This window comes from Lolium rigidum, chromosome 5 (genome assembly GCF_022539505.1).
Source record: "Lolium rigidum isolate FL_2022 chromosome 5, APGP_CSIRO_Lrig_0.1, whole genome shotgun sequence".
NCBI classification, from domain to species: Eukaryota; Viridiplantae; Streptophyta; class Magnoliopsida; order Poales; family Poaceae; genus Lolium; species Lolium rigidum.
The window spans coordinates 245,206,300-245,218,336 of record NC_061512.1 but is presented as its reverse complement, the minus strand read 5'-3'; the positions used below and the strand labels follow the sequence as shown (position 1 = coordinate 245,218,336).

The 12,037-nt window shown below is 48.4% G+C and overlaps 2 protein-coding genes across 2 annotated transcripts; one reads left to right on the top strand and one right to left on the bottom strand.

Annotated features, from left to right (window-relative positions):
- The first annotated feature begins 1,268 nt into the window (after nt 1-1,268).
- On the top strand, nt 1,269-6,818 carry LOC124657383 (HVA22-like protein i). The gene is made up of 5 exons (XM_047195943.1): nt 1,269-1,300; nt 1,386-1,434; nt 6,228-6,280; nt 6,357-6,477; nt 6,588-6,818. Exons 1-5 carry the CDS (start codon nt 1,269-1,271, stop codon nt 6,816-6,818), a joined length of 486 nt encoding a protein of 161 aa, XP_047051899.1.
- A 781-nt stretch (nt 6,819-7,599) lies between these two features.
- Nucleotides 7,600-11,256, bottom strand: LOC124654085. Its single transcript, XM_047193117.1, has 4 exons — nt 10,937-11,256; nt 9,574-9,653; nt 9,443-9,501; nt 7,600-8,061 (listed from the first exon to the last, which is right to left on the bottom strand). The coding sequence occupies exons 1-4, from the start codon at nt 11,204-11,206 to the stop codon at nt 7,757-7,759; spliced, it is 714 nt and encodes a 237-aa protein (XP_047049073.1). The 5' UTR covers nt 11,207-11,256; the 3' UTR covers nt 7,600-7,756.
- Between the last annotated feature and the right edge of the window lie 781 nt (nt 11,257-12,037).

Here is a 12,037-nt window from a genome sequence, read left to right as displayed (position 1 = left end):
CTAAGCGAGGCATCATCCACACCTTCCCGACCGGGTATAGGTCGGGTGGCACGCCCTTGCAATTTGCATCGGCGCGCGACCAGGAGGCTTTGCGGGCCGTCGCTCTGAGGGACTGGGGCCAGCCGCAGCCCTAGTTGTTCCCGGCTCTACGGTGTTGACCAGTCGCTGCCCGCCGGTGGGTTTCTGACGTCAACAATGAATAAGAACAAATCCACCACCTTTCGACCGACATCCTCGCTCCAGAGCATCAACCTCATCTTGGTCCCTAACGCGTCGTGGATAATGACGAACGATGGTGACGCACCGAGAAACAGATCTCGCCAGATCCAAAGAAAGACGAGAAGACCAAGACACCGATTTGAATGATCCACAAGCACACGATGTCATCAAATTCAAGACACCACTGTAAAGATCACCATCGGTATGGGAGTGAAGTTGAGGTAGATTTATTTACTCGAACGCCGCTCCCACCATCCAACGACGTGCCACATCACACAAGTCTTAACTACAAACCGAAAGAACGGGCCACCTTCCCCTCCTGCCGCAGAGCGGCAAGCGGATGGAGAGAGGGCCAACGCCCACGCCGGTCGTGATTTGGGATCTGGATCGTCGCCGCCTATCGCCAGACGAGAGACGAGCTAAGCGGTTCCAGAGTTCTGAATTTTGTTGTGGCCTGCCATTCTACCCCTGGCACCGGTCACAGTCCAAAAAGGTAGAAGTTACGCACCATTGGTGGATTGGCGGTGCTCATTGTAGCCCATCCACGGCCGATCTGTTCTTCAGTTATGAACGGGCGTTTCTCCGGAGCCCAATGGCGCGAAACGGCACGGCGGTTGGACGCATCCCCAATCTCCAGCATAACCGCTTCCCCTGCACATTTCAAACCACGCGCCATTGCTCTTCCCCGTTCCATTTCATCCTCTCCAACCCACGACGAATCCAATCCATTCCATCCGGAAGGAGATAGATCCATAAGGTAATGATCGTCACATACTCACAGGCAACCCACATATGTTTGCTGCCTATTCGTCGATACAATCGAGCTCCGGCGAAGCACATTCAGGGTTTCAGATTTCACCGCCTTCTTCCTTCGTTCACGATTGAGACATATTGCTCTTGATTATTCCGTATGATCCGGCTCGGTTCAGTGCCATGGATAGATGACCATTCTCTGGGCCTGCACATTGGCCTCTTTTTCTCTAACAACCGTGAACTTCTAAACATTATTATCTTGCATTACAGAGTTTTGGGATTCCCGGTTATAGAAGATGGCGGTGTCGTTCATCACTAGGCTACTGACGTGAGAAGCTGTGCACAATTCTGTCCAAACCAAGTCTTTCGATTCAGCATGAATTCTGTCTAATTCTTTTTACTCCTGCACGCAGCCTGGCCCTCGGGTACGCGTACCCGGCGTACGGCTGCTACAAGACGCTGGTGTTAGATGTATATACCTGTATATTGTAGTTTCCCCATATGTTAGGGGGCTTTCTGCATATGTGCGCGCATGCGTATGCATTATATATTGTGCGCTTCAGTCGCAGTATACTGACAAGCATATTAACATGGTATCAGAGCAAAATTGATCCTCTAGTTCCCGGGACGACGTTGCTTGTTCCTCTCCATCCGTCGCCCGTCCGTCCCCATCCTCGATCTGGCTCGATTCTTCTCCGCGCGGCTCGATCTCCTCCGCGCTTGATACGTCCGCCCCGCCCGCCCCGCCTCGACTGGGCTGCTCTTCCCCGCCCGGGGTCTTCTCCCTGACGACCTCCGTCTGCCCCCGATCCGATCCGATCCCGCGCAAGCTGCTCCCGGTCCGATCCCCGCGCAAGCTGTTGCCGCGAGCTGCTCCCTGTTGACGCGAGCTCGATCCCTGCTAATCTCTCCTGCTCCTCCATGCTAGACAAGGCTGCTGGATCCTGTTGACGCGAGAATCGATCTCCGCGTGGCCGTGCAGTTGCCTTTCAGCTGAGTAAAAAAAAAAAAAAAAAAAAAGAGCAAAAAAAAAGAGAAAAAAAAAGAAAAAAAAAAGAAAAAAAAGAGCAAAAAAAAAAGAGCTATGTCTTCCGCTGATCCCGCCCTTTCTTTGGGCCCACCTTCGGTACTTGGTATTTGTCCGCTGTCTTCGTGTATGACGGCTAGTCATTCTTCGTCGCCGTTTGCGGCCCTCTTCCCGCGGCTCGCCGCGCTTCACCGACTCCGTCTACGTCGGCTCACTGCTCTATACCGACTTTTGCGGTCTCTTCATGCGGCTCTGCCCGCGCTTCGCCGACTTTGTCTCCCTCGACCTGCCGTTCTACATCGACTTTTGCGGCCTCTTCCCGCGGCTCTGCCCGCGCTTCGCCGACTTCGTCTACGTCGGCCCGCCGCTCTACATCGACTTTTGCGGCCTCTTCCTGCGGTTATGGCCGCGCTTCGTCGACTCCGTCTGCGTCGGCCTGCCGCTCTACACCGACTTTCGCGGCCTCTTCACGTGGTTATGACCGCGCTTTGCCGAATCTGTCTTCATCGGCATGTTGCTCTCCGCCGCCCCCTTTGGTGGCCTCTGTGCGTGTGGCTGATAGCTCCTCGTCGGCACTCGATTATACGTCGACCTCTCCGGTCGCGCCTCTCTGCGCATGAGATAGCGCGGCTTCACCGCTTGCTTGATGCTTGTGATTCCACTTTACGTCAGCAGCCTCGCGGTCCGAGTCTCCGCCCTCGTCCTTATTGCACCTACTGTGGCAAGGTTGGCCACACTTCCTCCACCTGTTGGACGCGGGATCCCTGTTTACGTCAGCAGTTCCGGGATCGTCAGCACGCTGGCTCTTCAGGATCTTCTGCAGTTGCACTCTCTGATCAGGACATTCTCAGCCGTCTTCGTGGTCTGCTCGCTACTACAGACTCTTCCTCGCCGGGCGCTGCTGGTTACTGTGGTCGGCTCTTCGGCACTGCGCGACCATCGGTTTCTACACGGTCGAGTACGTCCCCATGGTATCTGGATTCTGGAGCTTCCTTTCATATGACCTCTGAGTCTTCTATTCTATCTGCTCTTCGGTCTCTTATTTCTCCTGTCCGTGTTGTCACGGCTGATGGTACCTCTATTCCTGTTTCTAGTAGAGGCGCCCTTTCTACTCCCTCTTTCTCTGTCCCTGATGTTTCTCATGTTCCCCGCCTTCAGATGAACCTTTTCTCTGCTAGCCAGCTCACCGATTCTGGTTGTCGCGTCATTCTTGACGGCCGAGTCTTGTGCGGTTCGGGATCGTCGCACACGAGCCCTGGTTGGAGCTGGCCCTCGTAGCCGTCGGTCTCCGGGGCTTTGGGAGTTAGGCGGCTTCGTGTTCCTTCCGCTGCCACTCCATCCGCTAGTTCTCCTCCGGTTGTTGCCTCTGTCACCGGCTCTTTTCAGCGGTGGCATCATCGTCTTGGTCACCTTTGTGACTCTCGCCTGTCGTCTTTGGTTCATCGTGGCCTTCGGGGTCCGTCTGCTGGAGATGGGTCGTTACACTTGTCGAGGCTGTAGGTTAGGCAAACAGATTCAGCTTCCTTATCCTACTAGTGTGTCTGTCTCTCAGCGACCGTTCGATTTAGTCCATTCAGATGTTTGGGGTCCGGCTCCCTTTGCTTCGAAAGGGGGTCATCGATACTATATCTTATTCATTGATGATTTTTCCCGGTACACACGGGTGTTTTTCATGCACTCTCGCGGTGAGGTGCTCTCTATTTATCGGCGTTTTGCGGCCATGGTCCGCACTCGGTATTCCTCCCCCATTCGCGTGTTCCGTGCTGGTTCTCGCTGGTGAGTATATCTCCCGGCACCTTCGTGGTGTCCTTGGCGAGGAGGGCACCCTCGCTCGATTTTCTTGTCCGGCGCGCATGCTCAAAATGGCGTCGCCGAGCGTAAGCATCGTCATCTTCTTGAGACCACCCGTGCTATGATGATTGCTTCTTCTCTTCCGCCACATTTCTGGGCTGAGGCTGTTGCTACGTCGGCCCACCTCATTAACATTCAGCCTTCCGCTGCTCTACAGGGTGGCATTCCTCTCGAGCGTCTCTCTGGTGTTTCTCCAGACTACTCGCCTCTCCGCTCTTTTGGTTGCGTCTGCTATGTCCTTCTGCCTCCTCGCGAACGCACCAAACTGACCGCTCAGTCTGTTGAGTGTGTTTTTCTCGGATACAGTGATGAGCATAAGGGCTATCGCTGTTGGGACCCCGTTGGTCGTCGGATGCGCATCTCTCGTGACGTCACGTTTGATGAGACGCGTCCCTTCTATCCTCGCCCCACCTCGGGTACTTACCCGGTGGATGATATCTCTTTTCTTCTTTTTCCGGATGCACCCCCTGCTGTCCCTCCTCCCCTCCCTCCTACTTCTGATGTGCCCCCTTCGGCGCCATCTTCTCGTTCGTCTAGTCCACCTAGTACTCCTTGTTCTCCGGCTTCGGCTCCTTCCGATGATGTCCCTTCTTCCTCTTCTTCTGATGACTTGTCTTCGCGAGATGAGCTTCCCCTTCACGGCCTGTTCGTCGGCGTCGTGCTCCGGCTCGTTACTCTCCTAGTCGGTATGGTCTCTCTGTCGTTTCCGAGCCGACTTCTTATCGGGATGCCGAGCGTCATCCCGAATGGCAGCTTGCCATGGCTGAGGAGATCGCTGCGCTTGAGCGCACCGGCACTTGGGATCTTGTTTCTCCCCCTTCGGTGTTCGTCCCATCACGTGTAAGTGGGTCTATAAAATTAAGACTCGCTCGATGGATCTCTTGAGCGCTATAAAGCGCGTCTAGTGGCTCGTGGTTTTCAGCGGGAGCACGGCCGTGACTATGATGAGACTTTTGCCCTCGTGGCTCATATGACTACTTGTGCGTACCCTTCTTGCTGTTGCTTACGTTCGCCGCTGGTCCGTCTCTCGGCTTGATGTTCGGAATGCTTTTCTTAATGGCGAGTTGAGTGAGGAGGTTTACATGCAGCCTCCTCACGGGTATTCTGTTCCCGATGGGATGGTTTGTCGTCTTCGACGTTCTCTCTATGGTCTCAAACGGGCCCCTCGTGCTCGGTTTGAGCGCTTCGCCTCTGTGGTGACTGCTGCTGGTTTCTCTCCTAGTCTTCATGATCCAGCACTTTTCGTTCATACTTCTCCTCGTGGACGTACCCTTCTTCTTCTCTATGTTGATGATATGATCATTACTGGTGATGATCCTGAGTATATTGCCTTCGTCAAGGCTCGTCTTCGGGATCAGTTTCTTATGACTGATCTTGGTCCTCTTCGCTATTTTCTTGGCATTGAGGTTTCATCCACTTCGATGGCTTTTCTATCTCTCGGGAAAAGTACATTCAGGATCTTCTTGCTCGTGCTTGCTCTTGGGGATGAGCGCACGGTTGATACTCCTATGGAGCTTAATGTTAAACTTCGTCCTACCGATGGTGATCCTCTTCCCGATCCCACCCGTTATCGCCATCTTGTTGGGAGTCTTGTTTATCTTGCTTGTCACTCGTCCCGATATTTCTTATCCTGTTCATATTCCGAGTCGGTTTGTCTCAGCTCCTACCACTTGTTCACTATAGTCATCTCCTCCGTGTTCTTCGTTACCTTCGTGGCACGATCACTCGTCGCCTCTTCTTTCCCCGTTCCGGCTCTCTCCGAGCTCCAGTGTTATTCGGATGCTACGTGGGCAAGTGATCCTACGGATCGTCGTTCACTTTCTGCTTACTGTGTGTTTCTTGGTGGTTCGCTTGTTGCTTGGAAGACGAAGAAACAGGTCGCAGTTTCCCGTTCGAGTGTTGAGGCTGAGTTGCGGGCTATGGCTTTGTTGATTGCTGAGGTGACTTGGTTACGGTGGTTGCTTGCGGATTTTGGGGTCTCTGTTACGACACCCACTCCACTTTTGTCCGACGATACAGGTGCCATCGGTATTGCACGTGATCCGGTCAAGCATGAGCTGACCAAGCATATTGGTGTTGATGCTTTTTACACACGTGCTCGAGGTACGGGATGATGTTGTTGCGGTTCATTATGTGCCTTCAGATTTGCGGTTGGCGGATTTCTTTACGAAGGCACGGACTCGAGCGCAGCATGATTTCTTACTCTCCAAACTCGGTGTTGTGGATCCACCATGAGTTTGAGGGGGGGTGTTAGATGTATATACCTGTATATTGTAGTTTCCCCATATGTTAGGGGGCTTTCTGCATATGTGCACCTGTACATGTACTATATATTGTGGCCTTTGGCCCCCTGGTAATACAACAAGCATATTAACAGCTGGAACGGCACCCGCGTGAGATAGAGCAGCTGCTTTTCTGGTGCCAGTACTGGTAAATCACATTGGCGTTTTCTTCTCATCGTTCCTCTGCAAAATGTCATGCTTCTGAACCTCTGTTGGTGATGCAGGATTCTGGTCGCCTCGCTGACGGTCGTCGAGAGATTCGCAGACGGCGCGGTGTCGTGGCTTCCCATGTACGGTGAGGCGAAGCTGGTGCTCGTCGTCTACCTCTGGCACCCCAGCACGCGAGTAAGCATTGCAGCCGATCGGCCACCCCACAAGAAGATCAACGTTCTGAAACCACCGGTTCAGTTCAGTATGTGACTAACTCTGAATTGTGGAATTGGATGGTGTTCCAGGGCGCGGGGCATGTCTACGAAGGCTACCTCCGGCCGCTGCTGGCGAGGCATGAGGCGGACATCGACCGTGGCCTGCTGGAGATGCGGGCCAGAGCAAGGGACCTGACGGCGTCGCAGCTAAAGGCGGCTGCCGCCGTCGGGCAGAGGTGGCTCGTCGAGATTATCGGTCGTGTCACCTCGCAGCTACAGGCGGCAACATCAGGCCGAGGCCAGGCAGGCGATTTACATTGATTAGGATCTTGGCGAATCAGAAAACTCACTTTCCACTTCTATCAATCTTTGGGATCTTAAGTAGTAGTGGTAAATTGTTCAATTGTTATCACCTGACCGTCTCCTGCGCATGGATGAACCAAAAACGTGACAGCAATTAATTGCTCCTAGCATGTTCAATACCCCCTTTGATCAACACTAAGGATCTAAACAAGGACAGGACAGCAGTTCAATACAATTCCCGTTGACAGAAAAGTTAAGCATCATCTGAAGAGGAAATAAACTAAAAAGCAGTCGACTTTGAAAGTTTTTTTTTAAGCTCTACACTAGGTTTCCCATTGCGTATTTTTTCTTTAAATTTACAAATAAAATAGTATATAAATCTAGAGCAAAAGTTTGGTTACATAATTCCTCACAGAATTTGGTGCTGATAAAACTAGTCCAGAATCCAACTAATCAGGGAAGGCAAATTCAGCTATAACACCAGGTACATCTGGAAAACACCCAAAATCTACTTTCAGCCAAAATTTGTATTTTCTCATCAGGCTTCCAACAAATGGAGATTGTTTCTTTTTGCACAATATTATGATGACATTAAGAAAGAAGGAAACACTTTCAGCGGGAAAAAAACTAAACGGAAGAAGCTAACACAATGAAATGTAAATATCCATACAAAAGGTTAAATAGCAGGAAGGCCTGCCAGAGATTAGCCTAAATCCGTTTAGAGCAGCCCTCACAATTATTGGATCAAGTCGTGGCTACAACAAAAAACCAACAGGATACATGCTCAGTCAGCAAAGCCAGATTGCTACCCAATGTCAACGTTTCAGGGGTTATTTTCATGATACTACGACTGTGACAAAATGGGGAGAAGCAATGGCAGTTTCCATCTTGGTGCTAATTTCAGGCTGACAGGTGGATGGGGAAGCTTTGTTGTTGCATCAGGACTTAGCATCTTCTCACATAGTCGGCATGTCAAGCGCTTGAAGTACATCTTTGAACTCAAAATCCTGTGTTTCTTTGTTGAATCGCTCAACAAGCTTGTACCGCACATCATTCAAGTAAAACGAGTGAGCAGTCTCTAAAAGACACTTCGCCTCTAAATCAGTTAGCTTACTGGTGAAGACAACATCTCCTCGGACAAGAACTGTATCCTTGGTTTCTGCAAACTCTGTGTAATGAGTGACTGTGTAGTATGGACTTGCTTGAGTTCCTCTAGCTTTGTAGTCTTCAAGTCCTGTGAAGATCATGTGTGGCAGCTGGACTGCGATGTTGAACGACAAAGCATAACAAAATCAGCTTAAAATAAAACAAAACGCAGAGAACGCCTACAGATGGATTTGAACAAACAAATGGCCACGCTGACAATGACATGTTTTTTTTTCAGATCTATAACTCCATAACTTTCAAAATGAAATTCAGCAATAATGCTAACGAAATTTTAGTTGCCGCTGCCTTGCTGTCTTGCATTTGTAGAGACTAAACTAAATACAAATATGAACAGCATCAGACATAGAGACTAACTGTAACCTAGCAGACCTATACATTTGGATGGGTGTTTAGTTGTGATATATTTAGTATTTACTGCAGCTCAGCATAAACGAGTATCCATTGGTGATAAGCCCCAAGGTTGGCACCATGATACAACATGAATACTAAGTTGAATTTTCATGTTCAAATACACTTCATGTTTATCAAGTTTCATTTGGCGTGAGGGCATAAATTTACCATACTTGATAGGGAAAATCGGCTTCATGACACTACAAATTCATGCCATGTCCTCTGTCAGGCTGTCACGTGAAGGCTTTAGCTGGTGCAGCCAGCAGCAAATATTAGGGAATCAATCTGCATCATTTTAATTTAATGGGATCTTATCTCTAGAGTTAGTTTCAAAATTGTTTAGTCCTTTCCAAGTTTGTTAGGATTCTGGCGATAGGCCCCAAGTAATGTACGTGGGCTATATAATGCCTGCCTCTAGACCCTTAAGGGCAATCAATAAAGGATCAGATATATTATCATCCTTCCCATGTTAATTCTCCCCTGCCTCTTTGTGCAACAACACCTCCATGGCTGGAGTTGCGCAGTAGAGTACCAGGGGTTCAGTCTTCAGTGTAATATCCAACTACGTGACACAGACTCGGAATTCTAACTTTGCTAAAGCAATCTAAAATGGTGGCTTTTGTCCGAATAGACCATGACATTATAATAGCACTATCTGGCTCAGGATAAGAGAGGCTGTGAGAAAAGTCTGTTGTATCCGTTGTGTTTGACCTTGTGAACACGCTCATGAATGTTCATTAGTCTAGAGACTTAATTGTTTGTGAAACGTTATGCCATCCATTCAATCAAATACGCATCATTTAGTCTATGTGCAAAATGTGTGTTGTCATACTTGCATATAATGTTGCCTGTGTACTGTGTCCATCTATTAATTTGTCAAAAATTGTACACATAAGGGTAAGACTGAATTTTCACACATTCAATCTCCCCTCCCGAGCCATATAATGCTATTATACTATGTGCAGTGTGTTATGGCAAACTGACGCAAGTAAATACATGTATTTAGAGGTTGCTTAGCTATGGAAAGGAAAAACAGCCACTAAGGCTTATGACAATCCAGTATTGCAAAAGAGTTGAGTAATAACCTTGCATAAACATGGTGGTATATCCACTTCCTCTCCACAAAGGAATAACAAAATATCGGCTACAAACAAAATGAAATTAGTTAACAAATAAATAACCATGATGATACAAGAAAAGCTCTAATAAAAAATACCATGTCGCCGATCTTTGTTCCAAGAGATGGTAAAGCTTTGATTTCATAGATGCACCTATATGACCTCTTCCCAGGTGGTACTAATGTTCCAGGAAAAGAACAATGACATAAACGTTATGTCAGGGAGGATACAAGTTAACAATAAACGTCCAGTTATCAGCATGTACATATAAAAAGAATGATTTAATGTCAACAATATGCGACAAAAGACTTTTAGTGAATGGATAGCAATCAGGCGAAATCAAAACTTGTTTTTGCTGCTTTTCTGGATTAACACTTTAACAGGACAATATGTGAGAGACAGTGGTAATCATGTTAGCTTAAACACACAAGTTCCTAAAGAAGACATAACTACCTCCCCATCCCTAATGCAAATCATATATGGCGTTTCATATGATATCAGACAGGAAGGTCAAAGAATATCCTACTTATTCTGCTATTTTCTAACCAATTATTTGCCCAAAAACAATCTTAAAGCTAAATTTAGGGTCGTATGAGATATATACCATTCTATATACCAGCTAGCAAAGTACACACCTACAACCCATAAATATCCATCCCCCTTCCCCTTTTACTACCTTCTAGACCTATCTGCACACATAACACATCTTATTCATCAAAACCCTTAACATCTATGGCTAATCTATTTTCACCTTGAAAACCTCAATTGAGATACAAGTGTACACCCAATGCGGCAATATGTGAAGCATTGAGCTGTAATTGTGGTCCGGGCACTTTGAGGGTGCAAGGCACTGAGAGTATCTCCCATGGCCCGAGATTTACAAATAGTTTTTTTAATTAGTTCCTTGCATTGATGGCATTTAGGAGCCCATATTTGGTGTCTGCCGCGATTATGATGCCAGTGGGACAAGTTTGCCATACTGCTAATATCTTATAACTAAAGTCTGCTTCTCCTCTGGATAAAAACATGTGCAAAAGCTTTTTGTAGGTTCTTTCATAAAACATCCTGCTTTATGCATGATATCTCTCTTCAGGTTGATCATTGGTTCCTAGGAAAGATGTAGAAAAGTGCAACAATTATTTATCTACTGAAACTTTAGTTCTTTAATTCGGCAGTTTTTTTATTGAGTATGCTATGACATCACAGTGACTATATGGCTAGCAGTCTTGGCCAGCTCACTGCTGCTCCGTAGATCATTGCCAAATGATCTAGGAGTAGCAAATATCCTAGAGAGCTAACACATTAGAATAGATTTGGTTTAAGAGAAATATTACCCCAAGACAAAACAACAAATTTGCATGCTTATCGACGACAGCAATCAGACCGGATTTCCTCAATGGTAGTAAAGGGGAAAAAAATGTGCGTCTAAAGAGGAAATTGAGAGGGGGAGAGGGCACTGACGTCATCCCAGGCGGCGACGAGGTGTTCAGGGGAGAGGCCCTTGGCGCGCTCGACGTCGAGGATGGATCCCAGAGTCTTAGGTTCTAAGGGGGTGAAGCCGCTGGCGAACTGGGAGTACCCTCTACGGGCAAGGTCGGCCGGCGCGGCGCCCGCCTCCGCCGGCAGCCGCGGCGCGGTAGGGACGGACCAGCCGCCACGGGAGGGTGCGGGGATCCGGAGTGGTCCGGCGGCCGCGGAGCGCAGGAGCCGCAGGGGTAGCCGCCGCCACATGGCCGGAGACGGAGAGCAGGGAGGCTGGTGGTGGTCGAGGGTTACACTGCGGATTCAGATGCTGCTACTGCTGTCTATTCCGACGGGTGCCTCTTCAGTTAAGGGACGGCTACGACTGATCGACTATTGAACCTTGTTTTTTTCTTTCTTCCAAGAACAGACTTGAGGTTCAGAGTTGACAACAGACAGTGGAAGCTTTCTAGATTCATCCCATTGTCTCAGTGCTTGCATTCAGATGGCTCTGATACTTTCTATAAGAAACAATCTGCGAGCATTTGGTGTGCAGTTCATTAGTGCTTCCTCTGCCTCTGAATCTTTGTAGCCACGATCGGCGGCGAAGTGAATACACGAATCGCACACTCAGACATAACCAAAATACTATGTCTCCCAAAATTCACAGATTTTCGTCGAATACAAATAGCGAATCTGAATACCTTGGCTTCTAAAGCGCAAAATGCTAACACTAATGAACAAGCAAGTATTATCCTCTTCAAGACACGCATGTTTTAGGACTACTGATGCATTCTAGAAAAAAAGAAGAAGGAATCAACACATACAAATGCTACTTCCAGGACAATGAAACCAACTTACAGTAGTAAACTAGACCACACAAGTACTCTCAGCGTTCATAGACACTGCCAATCATACCGACACTTCTCTCTGACAAAATCTGAAGTTCCAATGCATCTGCAGGCCATACGATGCGTCTAGAAGGTGGATCCATTCTATACGAAGTCCGGGCGCTGCAATATCATCAGAAGGGATTCAGAATTCATATAATTACCATCTCGGCAAAGGAAGTGACAGCGGACGCTAACACTATGACAACCA

What these genes read in the sequence shown, in the direction of transcription:
- LOC124657383 (XM_047195943.1), top strand. Translation starts at nt 1,269, where the DNA reads ATGGCGGTGTCGTTCATCACTAGGCTACTGAC. An exon ending in ACGGCTGCTACAAGACGCTG is followed by an intron (nt 1,435 to 6,227) that starts GTGTTAGATGTA and finishes GCATATTAACAG; the next exon opens with CTGGAACGGCACCCGCGTGA. An exon ending in TCTGGCACCCCAGCACGCGA is followed by an intron (nt 6,478 to 6,587) that starts GTAAGCATTGCA and finishes ATGGTGTTCCAG; the next exon opens with GGCGCGGGGCATGTCTACGA.
- LOC124654085 (XM_047193117.1), bottom strand. Translation starts at nt 11,206, where the DNA reads ATGTGGCGGCGGCTACCCCTGCGGCTCCTGCGCTCCGCGGCCGCCGGA. An exon ending in TCGTCGCCGCCTGGGATGAC is followed by an intron (nt 9,654 to 10,936) that starts GTCAGTGCCCTC and finishes CTGGAACATTAG; the next exon opens with TACCACCTGGGAAGAGGTCA. An exon ending in GAACAAAGATCGGCGACATG is followed by an intron (nt 9,502 to 9,573) that starts GTATTTTTTATT and finishes TTTTGTTTGTAG; the next exon opens with CCGATATTTTGTTATTCCTT.